The sequence below is a fragment of the Castor canadensis genome, chromosome 1 (genome assembly GCF_047511655.1).
Source record: "Castor canadensis chromosome 1, mCasCan1.hap1v2, whole genome shotgun sequence".
Classification (NCBI taxonomy): domain Eukaryota; kingdom Metazoa; phylum Chordata; class Mammalia; order Rodentia; family Castoridae; genus Castor; species Castor canadensis.
In genome coordinates, this window is record NC_133386.1 from 118,641,719 (window position 1) to 118,657,234 (window position 15,516).

The 15,516-nt window shown below is 36.8% G+C and overlaps 1 protein-coding gene across 1 annotated transcript in view; it reads right to left on the reverse strand.

Annotated features, from left to right (window-relative positions):
* Positions 1 to 6,997: 6,997 nt before the first annotated feature.
* Positions 6,998 to 15,516, reverse strand: part of Folh1 (folate hydrolase 1) — a 48,101-nt gene continuing 39,582 nt past the window's right edge. Inside the window, exons 15-19 of the mRNA XM_020180074.2 lie at positions 15,201 to 15,291; positions 13,030 to 13,294; positions 12,506 to 12,587; positions 9,175 to 9,267; positions 6,998 to 7,276 (exon numbers count right to left, since the gene is read on the reverse strand). Coding sequence (XP_020035663.1) covers positions 7,087 to 7,276; positions 9,175 to 9,267; positions 12,506 to 12,587; positions 13,030 to 13,294; positions 15,201 to 15,291 — 721 coding nt within the window. The 3' untranslated portion in view covers positions 6,998 to 7,086. The remainder of the gene's footprint in view (positions 7,277 to 9,174; positions 9,268 to 12,505; positions 12,588 to 13,029; positions 13,295 to 15,200; positions 15,292 to 15,516) is intronic.

Genomic DNA, 15,516 nt, shown 5'->3' on the forward strand with positions numbered 1-15,516 from the left:
TGAATTTTAGGATTGTTTTTATTTCTATGAAGAATGACACTGAAATTTTGATGTTGTATATTGTTTTTGGTTTTATAGTCATTTTAACAATATTTATTCTGTCAATCCATGAACATGGGAGGTTCAGCTAGTGTCTTCTATAATTTCTTTCTTCAGTGAGTTAGAGTTTTCATTGTCGAGTTCTTTAACATTTTTGGTTAAGCTTATGCTTCTGTATTTTTTAAAGACTATTGTGTATGGGATTGCTTTCCTGACTTCTTTTTTCAGTGAGTTTACTGTTGTATAGAAAAGCTACTGATTTTTATTCTGATTTTGTTGGGCTGGTGGAGTGGCTCAAGTGATACATATCAGATCATAGAGTCTTCTAGTCCTTTAAGAATAGGATGTGTCATCTGCAAACAGGGGTAGTTTGGCATCTTCTTTTTCTATTTCTATCCATTTTATTTATTTCTCTTTTCAGAAGCTAAGAATTCAAGCACTATATTGAATAAGCTGGTGGACATCCTTTGTCTCATTCCTGATTTGAGAGGAAATGCTTTTAGTTTTTTCCCCTTAGTTTAATGTTGGCTTTAGGGCTGTCATATGGTCTTTGTTATGTTGAGGTATGAACCTTCTCTTCTTTGTTTCTTAGGGCTTTTATCAAGAAGGGGTGTTGGATTTTTCAAAGGCATTTTCTGCATTTATTCAGATGATCACAGGATTATTTTTCTTGCTTCAGTATATTTGTTGTTATTACATTTATTGATTTGCATATGTTGAGCCATCCTTGGATTACTGGAATGAAGCCAAAATGATCATGTTGTATTTTCTTTTTAATGTGTTGTTGAATTCAGTGGGCAATTATTTTACTAAGATTTTCACACCTATGTTCATCATGGAAACTGGCCTGTAGTTTTCCTTTTGTCTTGTGTTCTAGTCTGGTTTTAGTATCTTGATGATACTAGCTTCATAGAATGAAAGTAAAAGTGTTGCTTTCATTTGTGTTCTATAGAATAGTTTAAAGAACATTGGTGTTAGTTCTTCTTTAATGGTCTCATAGATCTAACAGTGAATCCACCTGGTCCTGGGTTTTTCTTTTTCTTTTTCTTTTTTCTTTTTTTTTTTTTTTGTGGTACTGGAGTTTAAACTCAGGGTTTCATGTTTGGTGGGAAACAAGACACATTATTATTGTTATGATTATCACTTTAGACCCAGATCTTCCATAAAAGTTAAGTAGGTGATAGCTGTTTGAGCTTAGCTTATTTTGCTCAATAGGATGCTCTCCAATTCCATCCATTTTTCTGCAAAAGAAAAAACTTCATTTTTTTCTTCTTTATGGCTGAATAATTTATTCCATATTTACCATATGTTGATTTACACTCATTTGGAATTATATCCTAGAGTAGTATAGCACGGTAAGTCTATGTTTAGTTCGGTTTTTGTTTTGTTTTGTTTTCCAGTACTGGGCCTATACTGGGCCTACACCTTAAGCCTCTCCACCAGCCCTTTTTTGTGATGTTTTTTTTAAGACAGGGTCTCGTGAACTATTTTGCCTGGGCTGGCTTCGAACCGCAATCCTCTTGATCTTTGCCTCCTGAGTAGCTAGGATTACAGGCATGAGCCACCGGCACCCAGCATATGTGTAGCTTTTTGATAACTCTCTGTACTGATTTGCATCGTGATTGTACTAGTTTACATCCCCACAAACAGAGTATTAGGATGGCATTGCCCCCATATCCTCTGGAGCACTTACTGTTTTTATTCTTGATGGTAACCCTTTTGACTGGGGTGAGATGGGATTTCAATGTTGTTTTCCTTTATGGCTAAGGATGCTGAAGAGCTCTTCATTTGTTTGTTTGCCATGTTTACTTCTGATAACTATTTAATTCATTTGCCTGTTTATTAATGAATAATATTTTCTTTTGATTAATATTTTTATCTCATTGAATATTTTGCATATTAATCCTTTATTGAACGAATAGCTTGTAAAAATATTCTTCTGTTCTATGGTTTTCTCTTGATTCTAGTTTCCTTTGATATGCAGAAGCTTTTTAATTTGCTGCAATGCCATTTGACAATTCTTGCTCTTATTTTCTAGGCAAGAAAAAATAATTACCTGTGCTTACAGCTTTAGGATGTTTCCTTATGTTTTCATCTAGTAGCAAAGTTTCAAATCTTACATTAAGATCGTTGACCTTTAGAACTGATTTTTGTACAGTGTGAGAGATAGGGACCTGGTTTCAGTCTTCTTCATGTAGATAACCTTTTTCCCAGCACCATTTGTTGAAGAGGCTGTCTTTCACCAATGTATGTTTTTGGCTCCCTTTTCAAAAGTCAGATGACTACAGCTGTGGGTTTATTTCTGAGTTTTCTATCCTATTCCTTTGGTCTTTATGTCTGTTTTTATGCCAGCACCATGCTGCTTTTTTTTTTTTTTCTTTTTCCAACTGTGGCTCTATAATTTGAAATCTGGTAGTTTGATTCCTCTAGCATTGTTTTTGTTTACACAGGATTGATTTGGTTACTCAGATTCTTTGTGTTTCCATATGAATTTTAGGATAGATTTTTTTTTTTATTTTTGGAAGCACTGGGGTTTGAACTCAGGTCCTCACCCTTGCTAAGTAGGTGCTCTACCACTCGCACCACTCCACCAGCCCTGATTTTTCTATTTATGTGAAGAATGACACTGGGATTTTGATGGGTGTTGCACTGAATCTTTAGATTGCTTTCAGTAGTATAGCTATTCTTATAATATTAATTATTTCTGTGTTCTGTCTTCTTCAACTTCTTTCTTCATGATTTTATAAGTTTTCATTATTGAAGTCTTCCTTCTCTTGCTTTTTTTTTTTTTTCTTTTTTGCAGTACTGGGGCTTGAACACTGGGCCTACACCTTGAGCTACTTCACCAGCCCTTTTTTGTGTTGGATATTTTTGAGATAGGATCTCATGAACTATTTGCCTGAGCTGGCCTTGAACCATGATCCTCCTGATCTCTGTTTCCTGAGTAGCTAGGACTATAAGCATGAGCCACCAGCACCTGGCTTTTCACCTCTTTGGTTAAATTTATTCTTAAGTATATTTTGGAGTTATTGTCAATGGAATTGCTTTCCTGAGTTCTTTCTCAGTCTGTTCATTATTGGTATACAGATGTCACTCAGCCACCATCTTGCCTCCAAGTCTGGATTTACTTTTCATCTCAGGACTTAGTCCTATTTTTAAGGATAGAGATCTTAGAATGCATTTCAGCACTACACTTCTTTATGGCTGGGTTTTATATCCTTTTCCTTATTCCTTTTATTTATCTCCTATGTCAAACAAGCATACACACACACTCACATGCAAAACTCATCCGGGGAGAGAAATGGGGACTAATTAATATTGAATTTATTGATTTAAAAGAGGTTTCAGATTAATTATAATAGTATCTTATGCTCATTGCAAATTTTCCATTTTTTAGGTTTAGTGAGTCCTAATGCAAACATCCTATACCACATCTTCATTTTCTTCTGGTTTTGAAGCTGTTTACTTCATATTTGATTGTGTACTTCAAATGGAAATTGTATTGACATTTGTGTATATTTTACTTTTAAACTGAATTAAAATTACTTGAAGATTTCACTATTTGGAATTTAAATTTGACTTCTTTCCAAATATCCTAAAATCACTTATTGAACTATCAAGAAGGGTTTGATTTAGTCCAGTGAGTATAGTGAAGAGCACGTGAATGAGTTAAAAGAACCAGACTTTGAATGCAGGCAGTCTTTCTCCCAAAACTGTGCTCTGATTATTGCTGCAATGCCTCTTATGAATGACAGTTACATTAAATGTGGTATCAACCTATGTTCTTAAGTTTCAGAATTACATAAAATAATAAAGGAGGATGCTTATTACATTCTTCCAAAATTGACTGAAAGTTTGCAAAGCTTTCAAGCATTGTGGGTTTTGTTGTTTGGAAATAGGACTATCCTCAAACTCACAGTCTTCCTGCCTCAGCCTCCTGAGTGCTAGATTACAGATGTGCAGCACCACACCTGGCTTGTGAAGATTTTGAGCATTTTTTTAGAATGGTAATATTACCTTGTCCCACACCTACAATACCATATACTCTCTGTTAGTGACATTATTAAAAGCCTGATTGCATGCTAAATCAACCCCATTACACAGTCATCACTGGAATTCTAGCTCTGAGTAAAGCTCTTTGCCAAACACATCTTTTTCCAGCCCACCCCACATACATGCTGCTCTGATTACTTACAAAATGAGTGCTGCCCATGAACTCTGTGTACAGAAGGGACTAGAGTCACAATAACAAATAAGACATAGTCCCTAAGGAGTTCCTGGTCCAGAAGAGGATGCCAAGGATGGGGCTGTCATCTTGGAAGTCTTCACAGAAGAAAGAAATCTAAGTTGAAATCCAAACACTAAGAGAGGGAACCTTATCTATTCTGAGGGCAAAGTGCTCATGATACAACTGTCATAATGAGAAAAGATTCAGGTTCTGATGTCTTGTTGGGTAGATGCCTTCTCATACATCTGTGTCAGACCAGAATACTTTCTAAAATGCAAAGGTGATCACATCTCTAACCTGTGTAACCGTTCTATGGGACTTTTTTTATAAATTACCAAAATCATTACACTCCTTTGGATGTCTTCTGAAGCTTATATGATGTGATCCAATGCTTAATGTATAATGTGTGAACCATTTTTTTGTTCTTTTTTTTTTTTTTTACAAACTCCTGGATGCTAGCAACACTGAGTTCTCTATATATTTCTCTAACACGCCATGTTCTTTTATTGTATATATTTTATGTAATATAATTATTTTTCCAGTGGGAGTATAAATAAAAGCACCTTGAAACAGTTTGACACTGTCCAATAAAATTGAAGATTCACAAATTCTATAACCTAGAAATTCCACTCATAGGTGGATACTGTCAGGAAAGGGAATCTTTTAGGTATTTGCTTTAGGAGGCATGTTCAGAGAAGAAAAATACAGAAAACATTACAATTCCTGGAAGCAGGGAGGGGGAGAGGGGGAGTGGCAAACAATGTATACACATGTGAGTAAATGTAAAATGATAAAAGAAAAAAAAGAAAACATTACCATAGTCACCAGTAGAAAACATGTGCCATTAAGCAACCTTTGGTTCTCTGCTCCAAACTTCCTCTTCATTATCCACTCTTCATAAGCAGATTTTTTTTCTTTGCCAAGTGACATGGCTTCATCAGAGCCTGGATCCTATAGTGTAGGCTGCTGCTATAGTTCCTGGTTTCTACAGTTCATGGTGACCAGCAGAACACATCAGCCAAGAACTTCTCTTGACATTGCCCTTGAGCAGGTTGGATGGAGGGTTTTTAGCAAGATAATTCCCCCAAAAAACTTTTCACAATTGCGTAAGGCAAATTTGTGGGGAATTCTCGATGTCAATTTGCAGCTCATTTTGCTAGTGTAGCAGCACAGTGACTCTCTGCCATTAAGTGAGGACAGTGGGTTGGGGATATCTTTAATGGATGATCTAACATAGCCCTTGGGCTAGTGACCACTTCTTGTATCCACTATTCATGTATAAAATACTCTTTACTTTCACTAGACAGTACTTCACTATTCCAATGCTATTGTAACTAATCATTCTTTATATTCAATTTCCTTCTCCACAATACTGTGTGCTTTCTCTCTCTTGATTGACTTTGACTGCAACTCAATGCTCAGTCAGTGAAATCTGATGAACCACAGTCACAATGACACATAGGTAAATTCACAGTGACACAGAGATGAACCCTCAAATAATTACAAGAATAATGCACATGGTATGATTTTACTTATAAAAGCTCCATATGCATACATAGCCAAAGTATGTAAAGGAAGGGGCTGACAGACTGGCTCAAGTGGTGGAGTGCCTGCCTAGCAAATGTGAGGCCCTGAGTTCAAACCCCAGTACTGCCAAGAAAAAAAAAGATACCCTTTCAAAATATGTAAGGGATGCAGCCATACATGATAAGATTATAAAGAAAAAGAGAAGGAAAGATAAACATGAAATTCAAGAAAGTAATTGTCCCTGGTAGAAAAGGAACAGCTGGTCAGCAGCATGGGTGCAAACTATGGAAAATGTTCCTTTCTTTATTGCCTATTGGGCTTTACAAGTGTTTATTTAATTATATTTCTCACTGTACATTATTTCTTAAATTTAAAAAGTAACTATCATTTATGATAGAGAGTGATGACATCTATTAGAAGTGTAATTAGGATTGGAAATGAGGCCAAGTGGTAGAGTGCCTGCCTAGCAAGTGTGAAGCCCTGAGTTCAAACCCCAGTATTACACACCCAAAAAAAGGACGTGTGATTAGATCAGAATATTATAACAAGCGTTTCAAGAAGTAATCCTCTCAGCCATGGGGGGCCAGGCCCGGCCTAGGCCTCTGTGTGGCGCAGCTTTATGCATTATCCCCAGTGAGCTCCATAACAGACTGGTGCTTTTCTGTGTGTGGAATAACAGGATTCGATCTGGGAATATTGTATAGTATTGTATTGATTTCCTGACAATGACAGATAAGAGTTTTATTATGTTAGACTGTTCTCCTCATCATTAATACTTAGTTCAACTTTTCAACTTTGGATTAACAGTCTACAATTATGGAATTAAAATTGTCCATTCTTAGGGCTGGGATGTAGCTCGGTGGTACAGCGCTTGCCTAGGATGCGTGAGGCCCTGGGTTCGATCCCAGCACCAAAAAAGAAAAGACAAAAAAAAAATTGTCCATTCTTCTTTCTTGGTCCATAGGGAAGAGAAAAAGGTGTGTGTGTGTGTGAGAGAGATAGAGAGTGTGTGTATGTGTATGCATATATGTGGAGGAACAAACTGAGATCTGAGGAATCAAGTGACCAAATTATCTGTCTCAATGCACACTGCAAATAAATGAATAATAATGATGATGATGGTACCCAAGGTACCCCTGAAGCATAACATGACCTAGATCACTAACATCCTGTTTTGTATATACGTGTGTCCACATACACACATACATGTAATCTCCAGTTTTATTTTTCAGTTCATTAGTGCACCCATTGATAAGCCGTACTACTTCACCACAGGTTCTCTAAGGATCCTCTTAGGCTACTTCGCTCAAAGTCCCTGCTGCAGCCTGCACTGTGAAGGCTGCAATAGAAATCTGTCTCTTCACTTCTGCCCAGGCCTCAGAAGGGTCCGCTTTGCTGGTTATATCAAACAGAGCATCATAAATTCCTGGGAATGACTCCCCTGCATACTTGTTGTGGCTGCTTGGAGCATAGATGACATGTCTGTGGGTAAAACATTTTGCTGTCTGTTAGTTGCACAGATGATATCCAAGAGCAAAACAAGAACATGCTACAATGCTGGATTGCATATTACTAATTTAATGATTTGAATAAGGTACTACTCAGTGAACTTCCAAATTCAATAATCTTCTAGTCCTTAACTCGAAGTGGTTCAGAGCTATAAAAATGACAACAATGATGATGACAGCTGATTACTTAGTATGGATCATGCTGGATAATAAATAACTTACAATGTTTCTAATTATTAAAAATAAACTCTAAAAAGCTAAGATTAGTGTTTCACAGAGGAAGAATCTGAGATTTGAGGGGTTAGGTGATTAAATTATTTGTCTCAATGCACATTGTAAATAAGGGCTAACTTTACTGCACCACACAACCCCTGAAATACAGCACTACTGTGATCACCATATCCTGTTTGTAAACCAACAACCGATTATTGTGGACAATTTTCCTCTTTAAAAATGTCACTCTATGAGTTGGTGGAGTGGCTCAAGTTGTAGAAGTCCTGCCTAGCAAGTACAAGGCCCTGAGTTCAAATTCCAGTACCACATACAAAAAAGTAACACTAATTTGTTAGTATACTTAGCATTAAAAACAACTTTGCAACCATCCACCTGGGCAAAAGACTGTTTCATTGGCAGGACTAATCCTATTGGTCCTGAAAGAGGATGGATTTCAAAGTAAAGAGGAAACGAGCTGGGTGCCTGTGGCTCGCATTTGTAATCCTAGCTACACAAGAGTCAGAGATCAGGAGGATTGTGGTTCAAAGCCAGCCTGGGCAAATAGTTTGCAAGACCCTATCTTGAAAATACCCAACACAAAACAGAGCTGGCAGAGGGGCTCAAAGGTAGAGCGCCTGCCTAGCAAGCAGCCCTAGTGCCACCAAAAACAAGAGGAAAAGAAGCAGAGCAGTAGCAGGCTGCTGTTGGCCACTGTTCAGGTGATGCATTGCCTTGGCCCTCTAATAACTGCAACACAGAAAGATAGAGCCATTCTTGGTTGTTCAGTGATCTCACTCAGTCTACAATCCTTAGAATGGTCAACCTGGTGACCGTTGGTTGGCATTTATCAAATCTAAGAACTCTTGCCAAAACTTAGGGAACAGACTGGGAATGCAACACAGTGATACAGCACTTGCCCAGCAGGCAAAGGCCCTGGGTTCAATCATAAGCAACAAAATTGAAAAATAGGGGAGGAGGGCACCAGTGGCTCACACCTGTAATCCTAGCTACTTAGGAGGCAGAGATCAGGAGGATCATGGTTCAAAGACAGCCTAGGCAAATAGTTCATGAGACTCTATCTTGAAAGTACCCAAATGAAACAGGGCTGGTGAGTGGCTCAAGGTGTAGGCCCTGAGTTCAAACCCCTATACCACCAAAAGAATAAATAGGGGAAAAATTTCAAATTTATTATATTATATGTATACATAAACACAAATATATTTAAAATAGGAGAAGAGGTAAAAATACATAACAAAAACACAATTCCATATTTGACTGATGGAATTTGGGGGGATTTTTGTTTTGTGCTTGTGGCTTTCTGTTGTTTTTATTGGCAGTACTGGAGTTTGAACTCAGGGCCTCACACTTGCTAGACAGGTGTTCTACCACTTAAGCCACTTCACCAGCAGCTTGTGGCTTTCTGAATCTTCTAAATTTCTAAAGTAAATATATTCTTCTATAATCAGAAACAAAAACACTAAAAAGAAACATGTAATAATCATATCACATGATATAAAAACATTATCACATATTTATCATTTGCCACATAAATTTCAAAATATTCTACTTGCTTGCAGGAAATCAAGTATAATGTTTTTCTATGGAGCAAAAGAACATTTTAAAAGTGATATTAGAGTGTGAGTCATATTTTTTTCTTACCTATAGAAAGGCCTGTCTGGTAACCCTAATGGGTCAATGAATGCTCGTTCCAGAAACATCAGTTGATCGTTCATAATTCTCAATAGTATTGGGCTAAACAGGAAATGACTAGTTATTTCTTCATGAAAATGTGTTTAAAATCCAGCAAACTAAAAATTCAGAGCAAAATGAAACTCGCTGCCGTACTTTCAAGTCCTATCGCATACAAATGAGGAAGAATAGCACATATACTTATATTTTTAAATCCTATAAAATACTATTTTGCTAAGGCTTATATTAACAAAAGGAAAATAGGAATTCATTAAAGACCTACCTATAATTTAGATTTGAGCTATTATTAACATTTATTTATTTAATATCATGAACTCTTTTTTTGTGATAGTATAAAGGAGATTTAGCTTCATCTGTTAACAGCTCAAATAAGCAAAGGAGATAACTGAATAAAAGATGAATTCAATAAGAGGCTATAGATTTCTGAATCAATTTCCCAAAGCACTGTTACAAATACAAGAATTCTGTGGATATGCACAAATGTATATGTACATACATACACACACCTCTCTCTCTTCCCTTCTTCTCTCCTCCATGTATGTATGTCTCTCTCTCTCTCTCTCTTTCTGTGTGTGTGTGTGTGTGTGTGTGTGTTTATAATCTCGTGGCTACCAGTGGAAGCCCTCAGATGTTGCTTGTATGGAGCAGAGTTCAATTTGAAGTCACACTGGGACGTAAGTGCTCAGAGCAAGACACTTAAGTAAACAGTGTCTGTTTTTTCACTCCTGGAACACACTGGCCTCTCTAGGAAGGACCAGAGGACTATATAGGTCTTGAGGGTGACTACTGTGTGAGCATGAAGGCACCAAAGAGCCATACTCTATGTCCTTTAACAGGTCAAAGCACTGATACAAGAAAAGCAAGACTAAGAACTGTCTCTTTAAATTTTAATGTTAAAGTGAGAAAGTCAATGTCCAGTTTCATTTCCTTACTCAGCACTTACTATGAACAATGCACAGACATTTCAGGACTTGCAAACATCATATTAAAGACTTATTTTGGCGGAGGTCATCATACTTTCTCTAAGTAGTCTTTCCCCCCAACTTGAGACTATTTTCTTAAGAAAAAAATTTCAAGAGTTTGAAATAGTAGGTGAAAATATAGGAACTCTAATGTCTCTTGAAACCTTAGTGATAGGTACTTGTGCTTTCCAAAAAGCTTAGAGTAATTCATCATATGCTTTCAAAACCATGGACCATTTGTATCTTTGTACCACCCATAGCTGTGCAAAGCTAAATTTTAAACTGCTATTATGGAAACAAAATAATGTGATTTTCATTTGTATTTTTGAATTATTAGTGAACTAGATTATCTCACCATAGTTTCTTTGTATGCTATATCTTTGTTTTGAAGATTTTGTCTTGTCCATTAACAATATTTTCAACTTTGTTCTTTGGGACTCTTGTTAATTTTCAAATCATAGTTTTATAATGTATATTTTACCATCTTTCTGTATTTGCTGGAAAAGAAGCTGCCAATTCTTTTCTCTTTGAGTGCCTATTTCATATTTTGACCCATTAAATGTTCTCAAATCTGGTTTCATCATAATTTTCTCATTGCTTCTAAAATGGGCATCTCCCTTTCAAGAAATTTCCTTTCTTTTCCTTCCTTCCTTCCTTCCTTCCTTCCTTCCTTCCTTCCTTCCTTCCTTCCTTCCTTCCTTCCCTCCCTCCCTCCCTCCTTCCTTTCTTCCCTCCTTCCTTCCTTCCTTATTTCCTGGCTTTTGTTTGGTTGAGTTTGGTTTTTGTCCTTTTTTGATAGTACTAGGGTTTGAACTAGGGCCTCATGCTTGCTAGGCTAGACTTTCCCACTTGAGCCACTCATCTAGCCTTTCTGGCTTCACTTATTTTTCAGGTAGAAGCTCATGTTTTTGCCCAGGACCAGCGGTGACCAGGATCTTCTTACGTAAGCCTTCCATATAGCCATACCCAGGTTATTTGTTGAGATGGGGTCTTGTTAATTTTTTGCCTGGGTTGGCCTCCAACTGCAAACTTCCTGATCTCCCCACCCACCTCCCCAGCAGCTGGGTACTCCACACTTGACCAAGAAATTTCAATTTTTAATAAATAGTTCTACACTTGTTATTAATGTTTGCATTACTTTTTAATCAGTTGCTAAAAGGGCTTATACAACAATACTGTTGAATTAACATTTCCCCTGTAATTTTTGCAGCATTATAAATTCTTTCTTAAGTAGCACTGAGCTTATTTTTGGGTCATCTCTTCTTATCTTTTTATGTATTCCTGTATCACTTCCAAGGATTTGATATGTGGGTCATGATATTATGTTTAGTACACAATATATGATTACCCTTAAAAACCTACTATTTAAAGCAAATCTCACACTTGTAAGCCCAGTTTCTCAAGAGGCCAAGATCAGGAAGACCACGGTTTGAGGCAAGCTCAGATAAAAAGTTAGTAAGATCCTATCTCAATCAACAAGCTCAGTGTGGTGATGTACACCTGTGATTCCAGCTATGCTAGAGGCCTAGGTAGGAGACTGCAGTCAGAGGCCAGCCCCAGGCAAAAATGCAAGACTCTACCTGAAAAATAACTAAAGCAAAAACAAAAGGGGTGGAGATGTGGCTCAAGTGGTACAGTGCCTGCCTCCCAAGTCAAAGGACCTAAGCTCAAACACCAATACCACCAAAAATAAAATCTGTCTATACAGAAATCAAAATATATTTTACCTCATAAATATGTGCAATGTGTATTTTGCCTCATTAATGTGTACAATGTGTCAGTTTTTACTATGTGTCAAATTTTTTCTTTAAACTTTTTTCTTAAGGAAAAAAAGTATTTTGCCTTCCACCTTAAAATTTTATTCAAATTATGTTTCTATATTTGTGCAAAACATAACGTTTTACATAATATTTAACAGTTCCAAAAATGGCTTTGCAGTACTTCTTTCTATGAATAAATTGAATTTTGGCAGCTAGAGATGGAAATGAGAACCTCTAAGTGGAAGTAATGAGCTCAGGAAGTGCACTGCACTCTGGGAATGCAGTGAGAAGCAGGGTGCGGAGGGGCCTTCAGTGCCAGGTGAGTGTGTGTGACTCCTCAGCTGGCAGCCAGGAAGCCTTGCATCCCTGGGTAGCACAGATCCCACTCAAAACATCAGGAAGGGGGAGTGTTTGAGAGACATGCCAGCTCTGAGTAAGACACATCAGAGTGGAGAGACAGAAAACAGAAAAACAAAAAAGCCAAAGGTATTTCAGCAATAAAAATGTTACTTAGTGCTTCCTTTATGTTTTAAATACATAAAAAAATGTAGAACATACTTGCTTTTGTCCAAGTCTTGAAGTCTCTTGCTAAACTTCGATGCAATTTCTGTAAAATTCTTTACTGCAGAAAACAGTGAATCTGAAATGAAAACTGAAATCAGCAAAAGCTTTAAGCTTTAAGGCATATGGTACGTGTCTGTAATCCCAGCACTCCAGAGGCTGAGGTAGGAGGATCATTTGAGCTCAAGAGTTTGATACCAGTCTGTGCAACATATCCAGATCCATCTCAATAAAATGATCAAATAAGCAAACATAAAGATCATAATTTCTATGATACTGTTCTGTAGTTAAAGAAATGGAAACAATATAGAACGCCATCTTTTTGTGTTTTACAAGGTGTTATAATTTGTGCATTGTAAGATGTGAGCATTCATGAAAGAGAAAATACATTTACAGAAGACATAAACAGAACTTGATCGAATAGAATGGCAGAAATAACGAAAGACCTAAAATAAGTCACTGCACAGACATTAATGGACACACACAAATAATGAATTTTGAAAGAATACAATGTGACATACCAAATGACACACTGTATGTTTTCATCTCTTGCGGATGCCTCATTGAAATGTTGTAGATTTTGTCAGCATATATTTTCAAAACAGCAGCATAATCTTGACAGTCAAAAGGAAGCACAGTGGAACTGGCCAGCTCAAACACCATTCCTCCCCGGACCTGTGCCACTGTGAGGTGATTTTTAAATGTTGGATCGTAAAATTTTTCCACTAACTCGTATGTTTCGTAGACACTATGATACAGTGGATAGCTGCTGAATTTATTCATTTCCTATGGGGGAAATCAAAGTATATTAGTATAAGAAAGCTCATAAAAGGCATAGCATTGTATTTACTATTAATATTTACAAAAATGAGTTATGAATAAAGTTATAAGGTACTACTGATGTACCTCAAAAGCTACTTAGGAAAGGGCTAATATTAATAGTACTTACACTCCAGGCTTGTACATCAATTTAAATATGTGTATATGATATAAACAAAATTATAAAAACATTGTTTGGAGAGACCTAATAAGCTTGACTTTAATAATATAAGAGACCTGGCAGAGTGACACAGTGGCAGTGTGCTGCCCAGCAAACGTGAGGCCCTCAGCTCATACTCCAGCATTACAAAAAAGACATATTCTCAGAGGAAACAGCAACAATTTTTTTAAAAAAAGAATATGAGAGATGTGGAGATGTTGGGAGTCCAAAAAATAGGAACATTGCATCTGATAAAATGATAAAAATAATGTAAGAAGACTGAGAATCATTTGAGCAAGTAAATAAGCGTTACACAATATTAGATGGCCACTATGTCAAACTGTTTCATCACTGAAATCCTGTGGGGAAATGGTACTCTGGTAAGCTATGTGCTAACTGTGAGCGATGAGGGCAGTGGTGAACCCAAAACCTCACTAAGAAGAGAGAAGGGAGGCTCAGACAAGAACAAGCAAAAGCAACAGCAAGCATAAAAGCCAAGAAGGAAGGACTTTTCAAGCTGTGAATTGCTGACTTGCACCTTTTGATCATTTTTCAATGTGCTTAATTTTTGTTATTGATATAGAAGAACATTTCATCTATGGTGTGTTGAGGAGACTGAGACTATAATTAGACTGAAAGAGTTTCAAACCAAGCTTCAGAACTCATTACAAGAAGTTTTGGGTGTCACTTGTCCTTTCTTTGCTATAGTTTCTCATAAGGAAAATGCAGATAATATTAGTATCTATTCTCCCCATCACAGCCATATAACCCTACCCAACTTCCTACCCCAATGGAAGTGGACCAAAGAGTTCCTGTCTGGGAAGAACAGCTACTCCAACTAAAAAGACACTCAGACACTTAATGTTACCCAGCTGTCTTGGGAGATTTGAGATTAACAGGAATTTGGAGTTGAGCTCAATCTCGTTCCTCTACTGTAACATCCCTATCTGCAATAGTCTTGAGTAAAGTCTCCCTTAAATCATAACAAGAGTCAGAACATCTTTAACACAAAACCGAAAAATGAAGGAGTTGCACATAAGCTATTACTATTTAGAAACCTGGAAGTAGGTATCAGAAAAACAATAAAAACCTGGAAGACTATTCATTTGATGAATAGAAATTAGGGGAGGCGTGAGTATGGAAATGAGATAAGAAAACACTGTTTGGTTATAAACTGTTATGTAACTACTTGAGATTTTATAAACTATATAGCTGATGAAAAACTGAAAATACTGTCTTCAACAACAACAAAAGGAACAAAGAGAACTCTTACCTGTTCACTGTGTATTATGTTATTTGTTGTTCAAATGACTTGCTATCTATTTAATGTTTGGAACCATAATAAAGAGTTAAAATTCCAAATATTTGCAGGTCTTGGTTTGGATTGTGAATAATAATGCAGAGAGAACCATCAAAGACAGTTCCTATAATTCTTACTTAAGTGACTGAGTGAATGTAGGGCCACCAAATAAAACAGGAAATGTGCTTAAAGGAGAACCCAGAAATTCAAGTTTGCAAACAGGAGTATTAGTGTCAAGTGGCACTTGGTCACAAGGCTCAGGACACCATAGCCACGAGCTATTCACATGGGAGTCGCACCATCAGCCTCTGAGGTATCACCCCCCTGTTGCTTGAGCTACTTTTTGAAGTCAAAATGAGTTGTTTGGGTAAAACATATGCATAATCTTAAAATTTTTATTACAATAGACTTACCCAATTTTTAGTATACCGTGCTCTGCCTGAGGCAATGCCAAGTCTTTGGAAGAACACCTCAAAATCATTGCCAGACCCCAACTTGCTAATCCTTTTATGATAAAATAACAGAGTTATTTCAGATTAGAGACCAATTAAGCTAATCTCCATCCTACTATTATAAATATGGCAGCTTAGATATGAAGCAACAATGAGAGGAACTTTAATTCTAATCACAAAGTACTCATTTCTATTGGACCATTTCATAAGTCACATTTGTTCAGAGACTCCCAAAGTTGAGAAATATTTTCCTTCAGATTAATTCATTCATCTTTTT